Source organism: Eutrigla gurnardus (assembly GCF_963514095.1).
Source record: "Eutrigla gurnardus genome assembly, chromosome: 8".
Lineage (NCBI taxonomy): Eukaryota > Metazoa > Chordata > Actinopteri > Perciformes > Triglidae > Eutrigla > Eutrigla gurnardus.
This window is the reverse complement of record NC_139922.1, coordinates 16637827-16650796: the sequence shown is the minus strand read 5'-3', so window position 1 is coordinate 16650796 and position 12970 is coordinate 16637827. Positions and strand designations below refer to the sequence as shown.

The 12970-nt window shown below is 40.8% G+C and overlaps 1 protein-coding gene across 11 annotated transcripts in view; it reads right to left on the bottom strand.

Annotated features, from left to right (window-relative positions):
* Positions 1 to 5412: 5412 nt before the first annotated feature.
* prdm16 (PR domain containing 16) overlaps positions 5413 to 12970 on the bottom strand; it is a 166607-nt gene continuing 159049 nt past the window's right edge. For 10 of the 11 annotated variants that reach the window (XM_084016443.1, XM_084016447.1, XM_084016449.1 and 7 more), the window contains 2 exons: positions 10454 to 10711; positions 8545 to 8702 (listed from right to left, as the gene is read on the bottom strand). In XM_084016443.1, the coding sequence (XP_083872569.1) occupies positions 8690 to 8702; positions 10454 to 10711 (271 nt within the window). In that variant the 3' untranslated portion in view covers positions 8545 to 8689. Of the gene's footprint in view, positions 8703 to 9827; positions 10006 to 10453; positions 10712 to 12970 lie in introns of all 11 variants that reach the window. The other variant, XM_084016445.1, reaches the window with a different exon arrangement.

Below are 12970 nucleotides of genomic sequence, written 5' to 3'. Positions count from 1 at the left end.
GGCTACGAGGAAGTAGTGTCCTCTTGCTTCACTCCCCCTCCCCTTTAATCTCCTTCCTCTTAAAGGGACATCTTGTTTTTAATCCGAGCTAATTATTGTCGAAACAGGTGTTCAGAGTGGCTGAACACACTTCATAATGATCAAATCTACGACTCAATCATCTGAAGTGTCAATTTGTTTCTACGCATATTATTATGTGATTATGACATATTCATATTAAATCCCACAGCCTCAACCTGCTCCAGGGTTTTTATTGGATTTAAGCTTTAAAACCGAATCATTATCCAATAATACATCCCTACACCAGTCTATCAGGAATGCAGACTCCCCCAGTGGCCCTGTATTTTTAGTATAATACGCACAAATTTCTACTCTGTTTTTATATACTGTGAGTTTTCTTAACTATGTACTTATTTATTTGACCTTATGCAGATTTGCACATGACTTGCTCTATGCCAATTTGCACATCACTTGCACCTATAAGCACCTGTCACTTTAATCAAACATACAGCACTTAGCATGGCCTGTCAACCAGGTGTAAGTGGGCTATATGTCTAATGTGTGGGTGTACTGTTCTCCCTGCACGTTAGGCACTTCTGGTACGTTATTGCAGTTTAACAGCAAGCCAAACACAGGTATAACACTGGATCCGAGCGTCTTGCTCCCTTTATTTCCTTTCATATGGTGATATACCAAGAGCGAAAAGCCATTGCTTTCGTGAGCGTGAGAATGGAAGAGAAGATTCACGGAGTGACTGACATCACGACTACTGCATGTAACATGTAAATTATTAAATCATTTGCATAAAGAATATAAATGTAATTCTGAGGACAGAACAGTGGGGATGTCCCTTTTTCATTTATCTGCCTATATGTTGTATCTAAGTGGGATCCTTGGAAGGATACTGCAAGGATGAAATGATGTTCTATGTTTTATATGTCTTTTGTGTGGGTCTTTGTTATATACGGTCATGAGCACACTGAAACAAATCCCTAGCAACTTGTACAGAGTTGTATGGCAATAAAGTATTTAATCTTAATAGTTGCTCATTATCTTAATTCTACTGTCGACACATGATGATTTTATGAAGTAAGAGAAGTGGCAGGTAATGAAATTAACGCTGTAGGTGAGACAGTGTGGTTTCTCGTGTGGCGCATAAGAATAAACCATTATCTACACAAATAATACATGGTTTTAGTTTCCCACACGTTCAGCAAATATTGCAATTGCTTTAAAGGGACACTTCACCCCAAAATCAAAAATACACATTTCCCATCTTACCTGTTGTGCAATCTAGATTGTTTTGGTGTAAGTTGTGTATTTTGTAGTTATCAGCTGTTGAGATAACTGCCTTCTCTTAGATAGAATGGGACTTTATGGAATTCGGCTCGTGGTGCTCAAAAAGTACATTTGAACAACTCAACAGCCTCTTTCTAGAAATCATGACTCTGTAATTCAAGGTAATCTGCAAACCTGTGTTGGCTCACAGGGCACTGACCAAGCCTCCGTATTTGATGAGATGGGCGTGGTAACAGTTTGGTCAGAACAAGGAGATAAAGGAGTCATCTCAGGCACAGATCAATGACCCTACGGTGTGGAACATCAAAATCAAGAAACCTTTCTATTATCTGGGATAATTTAGGTGTGGGTCAAGGAATGTGTATTTTTATGTCTTACATTGTTGATGAGCTTTGCAGCAATCTTCTACATCTTTATGCCTTTTTATACAGGTGGGACTTGATATTATTATTGGCTCCAGCAAAAACAAATAAGGACACTCGAGTTGTCAGTGTCTATTTTTCAAAGTGGACAGAGGCTTTCCCACTTCCCAGTCAATGTTTGTATAAGGGAGTGGGTGTTTTGGGACATGATACTGTGAATGTAATAAGGTGCCAGCCAGATGTACATGAACCTGCCTGTCACCTAACTCTTCAGTGGTGTCTTGGTCTGAGGAATTCCCTGAGCTCTCTGGTGTTCCCTCCTGTTGCCTGGACCTCAAGGAGCTGTTCAATAATGCCCAGGCCACATACCTGCCTCTTAATCATGCATGCGACAGCAACATTGACCTCCTTCGTGGCACCTCCCCTCCCAAGCGGTGTCTACATACCCTTTCGGCTCTTCAACGAGAGGCAATGCAGCAGTACACACTCTTCGCTTGCTGCAGGCTTCTTCTTACCGGCCAGGCTTTTGTCAGTGACATTCTGCAGGACATTTTGGATCAATTTGTGTTCATGTATTTGAATGTAATCCTCTATCCGACGTGTCTCAAAAGACATCTCTAGAAAACTGTGGTGGATTGTAATTGTCGAATAATTTATTTACTTGTTTAAGTTCAAATAATTTCAATGAGCAAAATAATTGGTTGGTGAATAAAACAGGTGTTTAATAGAGTCCATTTCTCTGATACTGAAGTGTTTTATGTTCCATATTAAATATCAATGTTTCTGAGTAAATGTTAGATCTCACACATGTGCCGTCCTTCTTGTTTAGTTATAGTAATTCCTTCATTCCTTTTGACAAAAAATATGACTTTTTCTGAAAATTTTTACTTTGGGGTTGGGGTTTAGGTAAGGGTTTAGGTTTAGTGTTAGTGGATTAGGCCTGGAGTTAGGGTTCGCTAATTCAGGATATGATTTCTTTGCCCCAGCCTATTCATTCAGTGGTGGCAGAAGTAAAAAAAATCAAACTTGAAAAAATTTAATGAAAATTAAATCATAATTAATTAGGGCTAAAGTCTCAAATTAGGGTTAGGGTTAGTGGGTTAGGCTTGGAGTTGGGCTTCGCTAATTCAAGATATGATTTCTTTGCCCCAGCCTTTTCATCTGGTGGTGGCAGAAGTAAAAAAAATCTAAATTAAAAAAATGTAATAAATAAATGGCAAATAAGAAGTACACTATATACACACATATTTTGGGCAGTTAGAGGAAAGGACCATATTTGGCAAAAATATAGTTATATATTGACACGGACAGCGAGGTTCCGTGATATTGACACGGACAGCGAGGTTCCGTGATATAGACGGACAGCGAGGTTCCGTGATATAGACACGGACAGCGAGGTTCCGTGATATAGACACGGACAGCGAGGTTCCGTGATATAGACGGACAGCGAGGTTCCGTGATATTGACACGGACAGCGAGGTTCCGTGATATAGACACGGACAGCGAGGTTCTGTGATATAGACGGACAGTGAGGTTCCGTGATATAGACACGGACAGCGAGGTTCCGTGATATAGACACGGACAGCGAGGTTCCGTGATATAGACACGGACAGCGAGGTTCCGTGATATAGACACGGACAGCGAGGTTCCGTGATATAGACGGACAGCGAGGTTCCGTGATATTGACACGGACAGCGAGGTTCCGTGATATAGACACGGACAGCGAGGTTCTGTGATATAGACGGACAGTGAGGTTCCGTGATATAGACACGGACAGCGAGATTACGTGGTAATCATCAGGTCAGAATGCGCCTTGCAAACGTAGGCAAGGTCAGAAAGGTTGTGAGGTCATCAAATCGGATAACTTGTTGTGAGTGGACAAACTGTTGCAGGGACATAGTTGACCAGAATATAGGCCTCCCTGACTCCGCATCCCACAGACTTTTTGTAGCCTCATTGTTGGACCGATATACTCCTGCTAAGACCCATGTAGGCTTGGAGGTCTACCTGGTTCAATGCTTTCAATGTGTCTGCAAACACACGCCTCCCCTCCAGGTTTGTCATCTCCAGTATAATTTCCATAATGGACTCTGGTAAAAAGAGTTGGAAGCTGGACTTGATGTCATCCACATGAGATGTTGCGTTCCATGTTGGCCCTGGCGTCATCCTAACAATATCCTAAACTCTTGCTCTGCCTCCTCTGTCCTGGGTGGATGAATACCAGAGCAAGTTGCCATCCTTGGACTGGAATGTCATCTCAGGTGCCTCTTCCTCAGGTGCCTCTTCCTCACCATCTGTTGACTGGTCGGTCTCACAATGGTCTGGGTCAAAATCAGGATCGATGTTGTCTTCTATTTCTGAGACATCCTGCTCTATTTCCGGTTCAACTTCAATCCCTTCTTCATCAGTTTGAAAAAAAAAGGTCAAGAGCCTCTCTGGCAGAAAATCGTCTGATCAGGTGGTTATATAGGTGGTCTGCGTGAAGATATTATACATTTTGTATCAAAAAGTGTGGTTCAGGTTTAGGGTTCAGGTTGGTTGGTTAGATCTAGGGTTAGGGTTGTGGTTGGGTTAACGTTTAGGTTTAGGTGTAGGGGTTAGGGTTAGGAGTTAGGGTTGGGGGTTAGGGTTACTACACTCAAATTTGAACAGTCATTGAAACCATGGATTTGTATGACCTTCTAATCAGATTTTGACATTTTATGAATTTGTTGACATTTTTTTTAAATAAGTCACACTTTTTGTCAACATATTTTTAAAAAAGTAATACCTTTGGTTAGTTTTTTTGAAAAAAGTCATACTTGTCAAAAATCTTTGAAAAAATCATACATTTTTGTCAAAATCTAGAAAAAAGTCATACTTTTTACAGTCATAAAAAGTCATTTCAAGGTCAACAGTGTCCCATCCTTATGCAGCTTGGATGGTTCCCCATTTCCCCCTTCTGAGGTGCCGGATGGTTTTCCAGAAGCACCTTGGTGCCGACCAAAAGTCCTTCTCCATGGCTACTCCGAACTCCTCCCACACCTGCTGCTTTGCCTCCCTCACGGCAGAGAGTGCAGCCCTTTGGGCCTGTCGGTATCTTGCACCCGCCTCCGGAGTCTTCCGAGATAACATATTTAACATATCCCGGAATAACTCCTTCTTTAGTCGGACGGCTTCCCTGACCACCGGTGTCCCCCACAGTGTTCGAGGGTTACCGCCCCTTGAGGCACCTAAGACCTTTAGCCCACAGCTCACCGCCACAGCTTCGGAAATGGAGGCTTTGAACATCGCCCACTCAGGGTTCGATGCCCCCAACCTCCACAGGGATGCCAGAAAAACTCCACTGGAGGTGTGAGTTGAAAATCTCTTGGACAGGGGGCTCCTCCAGCCAAAAAGTATTACTTTTTTTCAAAAAACTATGATTATTTATGACTGTTTTTTAAATAAGCCTCGATGACTTTTTATTACTTTTCTTTAACATACCATCATGTGATTTATTTAAAATGTTTTATTGTCATAACTATTGATTATTATGAAATTCTTTGTGATATACATTACCATGGGTTCTCAAAGTTTTGATGACTGAGATCCAACTCCAGCATTACGCACATGATTGAGGCCTGCAAAGAAAATGTAAACACATCAAACAAAATACCTCTTCCATCTCACTTCCACGTTAAACTTCTGGGTTGTCCACTAAAATCGTTAAATTTAGCGCAAGCATTGATGACAGATGCTAACAGCTCACAAATACAAAGTGGCGATCTCATTTAAAAAGCACACAGGTTTTATTGCATATCAATTTCATGTATAAATTCTTCATAGCATTGGAAAGATTACATTTGGTATACATTGCTATTCTACAGAATTAACATCAGAGTCATATCTTTTCAATGAAATTTCTCTAAAGTACATCTTCAATAATCACAAGCATCAAAAGAACTGCAATTTTCAGAATTGTTCAATATTATTCTACAATCCTTTATTGTTTTCATTATGTCTTCTCCAGAGCCACCTGCCCAAATATCTGTAAGGCAGTCAAGAACTTGAAGTCAAACCTACCAAACTAACCACATTTACAATAAGTGCATCTACGGATTTATTATTTTTTTTCATTCATTTTTTTTTCTCATTTTTTGATTTGATACACATTTCACAAATGGACATCATTATGACTGCTAAACACGTCATGCACAATATGTTTTTTTTTGTTTGTTTGTTTTCAATAAACATAACGGAGGCGATATACAACTCAGATCCAAACAAAACAAGCACCATCCATTTAAACCCATATTTTTCAATTACTTTTTTTTCTTCAGACGAATGCACCATTGTTTTTCAATCTTTAAAATACTATACAGTTAAAAAGAAACAATATGTATATTTTTACTTTCTTCTGTAACAGTGGGGGGAAAACAGCAACCATGTTCTATTATGCTGAAACATATTTCAGCGACCATCTGCCAGAATACTTTCTGAAGTTGGCAAAATGGAATACTTCAATGCCTTCAATTCCTTTGCTTTACACAGCGCGTACTTATTACAGTAGTCCATGACATGAATTACTACATATAGTCAACCTAAAAACTTAGCAACCCAAGCCTTTACATTTTATAACCACGACTTGGGAAAACAATGAGTTTACCATGAATGAAATCTCATTCAGTAGAATTATACAAAAAGACTTGTGTCTTTAGAAAAAAATGAGATGATGCAGCAGTCCTCATCAGCATCACACTACCACCTGCTGTCACGACTAAAAATTACAGTGCTTCTGTTTCAGATTTTTCTTATCTCTCCATGTTGAACTCAAGTTGCTCATGTACTGAAAGTGAAACTAGTCTCAGAATCTATCTGTGTTATATGTTCCAGAGACCTAAGCCTGATCAATTTATGGCTTGGACCCAACATGATTTAAGTACTAGTTTGAAAATACAGCATCAGGCCTAGTTCTGAGTCCCAGTATGCCGGGAGGACCAAGGCAACGATTCTCAACAATGCTCACCCCCCCTGCTCCTGCAGCTATCTACAGTTATCTACAGTACACGACTTATGCCCTCGATGGCACAGCTACCTTGTCAACCACATGGAATGAGTTTTTAGTATGATCTCAGGAGAAGAACAGGGAATAAATAAGTTAACCCATAATCAAGTGTTTTTTTTAGGTTTCATGACTCGTTGCCTTTGTTCTTGCATGACTGGCGATTATGTCACTACAGTCATTCATGCAGACTTGAGTGTTTTAAATGTTTGGATTATTTAATACAGGACATCCAATTTTGAAAAGAATATTAATTGTTTACACTACATGTATCAAATGGAAAAACAGAGGGAAAGGGGAGCTTGATGTGGTAAAAATTAGTCAGATTCAATAATGTGACAACATAATGCCCTTTTCTGACATTCATAATGAAAGATTTCCAAATCTACACCCCATAATACTTGAACCAATTTGAAAAAGACACATTCAGCATACTGGGTAAAAATGGTTGAAATGAGACAAGAAAAAAAAACCCTAAACACTGCGGGATGATACATTGCCAAATAGGATCTAGAGCTAACTACAGCTATCTTTCACTATAAATAAAACAATTAATTTCATGGGTTCTTTCCATTTTGGCACACTAATGCATCAAAACCAGAGATTCAGAATCTCCCTCGCGTTCTGATCGGCGTTCATTCCTTCTGTATCAAGAAAAGAGGGACGAAATTATGTCTTCATTTTCACTCCTCCAGTCATGACAAAACAACCAAAAATAAATACATACACACATATTTCTGAAATCAAATATATAAGAGCGTAATAAGAAGAAGAAGAAAAAAAAAACTATGACAGCAAATGCAAGCCCCTTGGAAATGAAATGATTGTCAGAGAACAAAACATTTTCTATGGGTTATTTGGCACATACCACTCTTGCTATGAACAACTAGGTTATTTTGTACATCATATGACAATATCATACAATTTTGGTCCTTCTCTAAAATAATTATATTAACAATTTAGCACTGTGGTGCCTACAACAAAACAATACTGTGGTATCTAAAAGGAGAGAAAGAAAATAAAATTAACAAATGACGATGAGAAATAAACAAGCAGAGAAAGACTTTCCTCATTTTTGAGCATGATTTAAATTCATTTTCAGCATGATCAAATTGGGTAACCAATCATAATGGCTAGTGTCCCAGATAGCTCATCAAATCACCAGTTGCTGTGCACACTTGAACATTGAACATCAATCTCCATGTAATCATTCAAAAATCAACAGTCAAGTGGAACTGTCATTTCCTCAAGTAACATTAAGTGTGGTGCTATTGTTGATTCTGCAGTTATAACTGAAACGAGATCAGTAAATGAGTCGCTGTGATTGGTGGTGGAGGGGGGAGGGGCAAGAGACAATAGTGCACGCGCCCACTATGTTCCTGGTGAAACAGCACCATCTTGTGGACATGCAGTGCTGATGCTGTAGTGCTTGTAATAGGCGGTGTACACAGACTTTAGAGACATACTAGTCATTAAGTGTCTTTACAAGAGCCTCGTGTCGGGTCTCTGTGGTGCTGTACTGAGCTTTGTGGACTCGGGGAGGATCAGAGTAATGCAGAGTTTAATGCTGTTGAGAAGCATTCATCATGTCCTTCACATCAACAGGAGCTTAGCAGTGCTTTCTTTTTGACAGAGTCTTGTGAGACGCCTCACAAAGGGACAGTCTCCTGCTCAACACACACACACACACACACACACACACACACACACACACACACACACACACACACACACACAAACATATTCTTTCTATCTTGAATGTACGTGACATTGAATTCTTCTCTGGCCTCCATGTTTCTCACTACTCGTGTCCACTCCGTCTCTCGTTTCTATCCGTTTGTGAAACTAATGTTCCTCCCACTTCCTCTCTCTCTCTCTCTCGTCTAGATGTGGTTGAGCGGGTGAAAGCTGCTCGTCTCAGACGGTCCACCTCCCATGCTCAGCCAAGCGTCCAGAGAGTTCTGGGAGGGCGCGTGCAAAGGGTTGTTCTCTGAGAGGGACAGCATCATTGCATAAGCCTGCAGGAGAAGAGAGGCCACTTTCAACTGAAGGAAACGCCATATTTCCAAACATGTTCATGAACATTTCTTCATTGGTGTTTTTATGACGACACTGGTTCTGACATGCTGTTCTATGACGTTTAGTGACACACTGTGACATTTTTATGGTATTTATGGTAAATACTTGTTTGACATTCTAATGGCATGCCTCAGTATGACATGTTTTATGTTAAATTATTAGTTATTTTTTTTCATACTTTTACTGTTGGCATTTATTTAGATTACTATACTATGACTTTATATTTTTATTTTTGATACCATACTATAATATTTTTTATTTTGTATGACTCTTTCTAATATTTCCAATATTTTCTTTTCATACTATACCATTACTATTTCTTATGTTTTTATGGCATTGTAAACTTTTAAATTAATATTTGATGTTTCTTTATATCTATTATAATATTGTTATTACATTTTATGACATACTATACTATGACTTTTTAATGATACTTGTATCACATGCTATACCATGATTTTTACAATTATTTTATGGCATACTAGTACATTTAAATTCTGTTATGACATACTATACCATCACTTTTTAATGACTTTTTTCATGGCTATACTATAATATTTTTTATTTATTATAATATTATATTTCAAATTCTATTCTATATTGTGTGGGGTCTCAACAAAATATTTCTGACGGTCATCATTAGCCCACTTTGAAAAACTATGCTGTAAACCACTATGGCGGTCAGAGTCATCATTATTAAATGTCAGCCAGATTATGAATGATTCATTTATAGCTCTCATATTGAAACATGTTTCTTGCTTCACAATTCAGGATGCAATCAAACCATAATTATCCTTTAATTTCTTGACACTACAGCCAGTAAAAGTGTTTTTCATTAGACAATTTGAAGACCGAAGATGAGAGAAAAGAGAAGGGCAGTTCACAGGTAATATGTTAGTCGGTTAAGTGAGAGGAAAATACACGAGGGAGCAGGACAACAGGCACCTTTTAGGTAGAGGTTCAGTTACCTGCCTTAAGCATCTGAAAATGTGAAAGGATCTATCACAGGACACATTTTGTCCTTCCTCACACTTTTAGTGGACATCCAATAGCCAGCCACATACCTGGGTTTTAGCCTGCCTGTACAATGTTTCTTTCAATGCCTCCGACTCTAGTGAAGTGTTAAATATGTCTTTAACGTCAAAGGGTTGCTCGTCACTGGCTGCTTTACGTAACCCCTCCAGGCTCTTGGGAAAGCTGGGCAGACCTTCCAGGTCCAAGAGAGAGCCCTCCTCTATACACCTGCACACCGAGTTATGGATGGCAGAGATAGAGCAGTATGGATGGGTTGATGGATGGTTAAATGGATGGGAAGACAGATGGATAGATGGAGAGTCAATGCAATAGAGAGGGGAAGAAAAAGTGAAGGGAGCAAAGTTACGGTGAAAGAAAACATGAAGAGAAGAGAAAGGAGAGGTACGATTAATAAAAGGACAGTTAAAGGTAATATTGGGAGAAGGTAAAGGAGAGATGAGTAGCAGCTGAAACTGAAACAGTCTCATTTTGAGTTTGGATGTCCGTGAAGGGAATCAATAGCAATCCATGCTTAGTATTGGCAGTAGTTCTAATGAGAGAAGTTATACGTGGCTGCTTCTGTTTATAGGTTTGTTAATAGGTTCACCATATGGGCTACATTAGCTGTGGTTTAGATTGTGTGTCCATGAACACCGATGTTCAACAAAATAAGTACCTGCGAGTGTGTTCATAGCTCATGGCTAATGGAGCCGTCTCCGTCTCTTCCTCCTCCTCGTCCTCCTCATACGCTCCTGTTGTGACGGGAGACGGGGACTCTGGCGCCTCATCGTGAGACTTCTCCGTCAGGCTGCCTTCCTCCTCCTCCTCATCGTCGCCCTCCACTTCCTCTTCCTCCTCGTCTAGGCCCCGGAGCCCTAGCTTCTTGTTGGACAAACTGTGGCTGGGTGGGCGTTCCTCCTCAGCCAGATCCGATCTGCAGAGGGATCAAAGGTCAAAGTAGAGAGGAAGTGTTAGTGATGTTGGAAACTGTTTCTGAATCGGCTGCCTGAATTCCTCCCATATTAGTCACATTTCAGAATAAGAAACAGCCTTTTAGAGCTCACGAGAAGTTATGTTTTTCTGGTCTGTGGGGCTGCATGTTCCTTGAGGGGAAATAAAAAACTCAAACAAAGTTTCTAAAATTGTGAAAGGCAAAAAACATTAACTGTCCTGAAGTTGTTTCTGGCTCTTAAAGCAACTTTGAGCCAGCTTCCAGAAAAAGTGGATGTGAGCGTGGCATGCTAGCCAATCAGGGAGGCCCTGAGGCAAAAGACCATATAAATCTGAATCGTGTGTGTGTGTTGCAGCCAAGATAAAAAAAAGGGTATAGAGGAAGAAAAAGGGAGCATATCTCTGGTTCAACAGCATTGATTAATATTATTATTATTATAATGTTCTTTTTACAAATTGTCAGTACCCAAACCTTAATTGCAAATTGACACCACTAGGTGCTATTTGTATTGCTATACTATATAGATTTACTATATACTACTATTACTTATACTGCTGTAACATGAGAAGGACTGATTTTAGTTTGGTCTGTGTCCAGGCTAGAGCTTAGTGGCTGTTACCATTTCCTGACTATCTTCAAGACATGACGCACAAACGGAAAGCGAAACATAAATAATCTGTTGACAGCGTGCACAGTCCGAGTCCAGCGTCCACACAAACAACACGGGTGCTGACAGTCTGCCTGGAGCGCTTTTCAAACGGCCGACACATGATTAATTGTCCAGCTCCTCAGGAACGGAGCAGGAGATGACCAGCTCCTCTACACCCTGTAATGGTGGAACAGACTCTGTGCGACTGAGGGAAGACTACGGCTGATCTGCAAACAGGCTATCAGCACACCACCATTATGACCTGCCATCTGTACATTTTCCAGCCAGCACGCCGACTCCCCCCCCCCCGCCTCCATCAACCCTCAACCACGATGTCATGGCTCATGATATCATTTCCTCTGGGACGGCAAATTTACCCCGTCCAACTTTGCCACACAGTGGACATTTATCAAGTCGGACAGGATTACCTCTGGGAAGGGGTGCACAGGGACAGGATTGGGTCACACACAGTGGGTGGGTAAATGCGAGTAGGGGGACTTTTCGGGGAAGGGGGTTAATTCTCCTCTTTCAATCTAGATTAAATATCACCATAATCAAATTGCAGAGCTGGTTGGCGGGGGGAAAGTCCATGCCTATGTACAGAGAAAGAAGCGTAGCTCTGACATAGGGGGCCCTGGGTTTTGTCATTTAGTCTAAACACGTCAGTTGGGTGTTTGTGTTAGCGGGCTGGGGGTATGGATATAGCGGGTGGATGGGGGAAGAGCTCCATCAACAGTGGATCTCCTAGATAAATACCTCAACTTGAGTTCCCTCCAGTGTCCAAACTGCCAGCCATTGTAGCTCAGTCCCAGACAAGGAACCGGCTCCAACTGCATTTTTATCCAAACCATAGAGCTCGAGCCATGGCCTGGGTCCTCATTCCAGCTAATTATGACCTGGACTACGGTCCCGAAGTGACAGATACCTCTCCGTTCTTCGGCACTGCAGTGCTGGAAATATAACGTTAGACTTTATATGATGTAACCCCCGCCTAACTTGTTTGTTTGAAAATCCCCACCCTCAGTGCTGACTCAGCATCTCCAATGCCCCCCAGCTTGGAGACTGGTCAAAGTTTTTTCACGTGAGAACGCGAGCTGCCAGGGACTTTTATTTTGACTGGCAATGATGCTGAAAAAAGGGGAGAAATGATGTTGCAAGGGCGGTTAAGAGCGATTACAGATAGTCATCCACGAACGTGTGTTACCATTCAGCGTTTGACTTCAGTCACTCAGAGGGAGAATAAACAGTGGGCTGTCTGGTGGGTGGACAGAAAGCATAATACTAAGTCTGAATTACAGATATTAAAATGTCAGACCAGCTTGTTGCGGATGAGACTCAGTATTGATCCCAGATGGCAGAGGAGCTAAATTGCCACTGGGTCTGCTGGCCATAATACGTGTTGACAAGAGGGAGGGGTGGATGATGGAGGAAGAGACAGACAGAAAGTGAGACTACCAGAAAGGAATCCACATTAAGAATGAGAGCAAGATGAAGGGTGGATGGAGTCAAGGAAAGAGGCAAACCACTGACTATAAGAGAAAACATTTCCTCTTTCTTTTCCAACACCCTCTTCATGCCTGAAGCTTAAACCC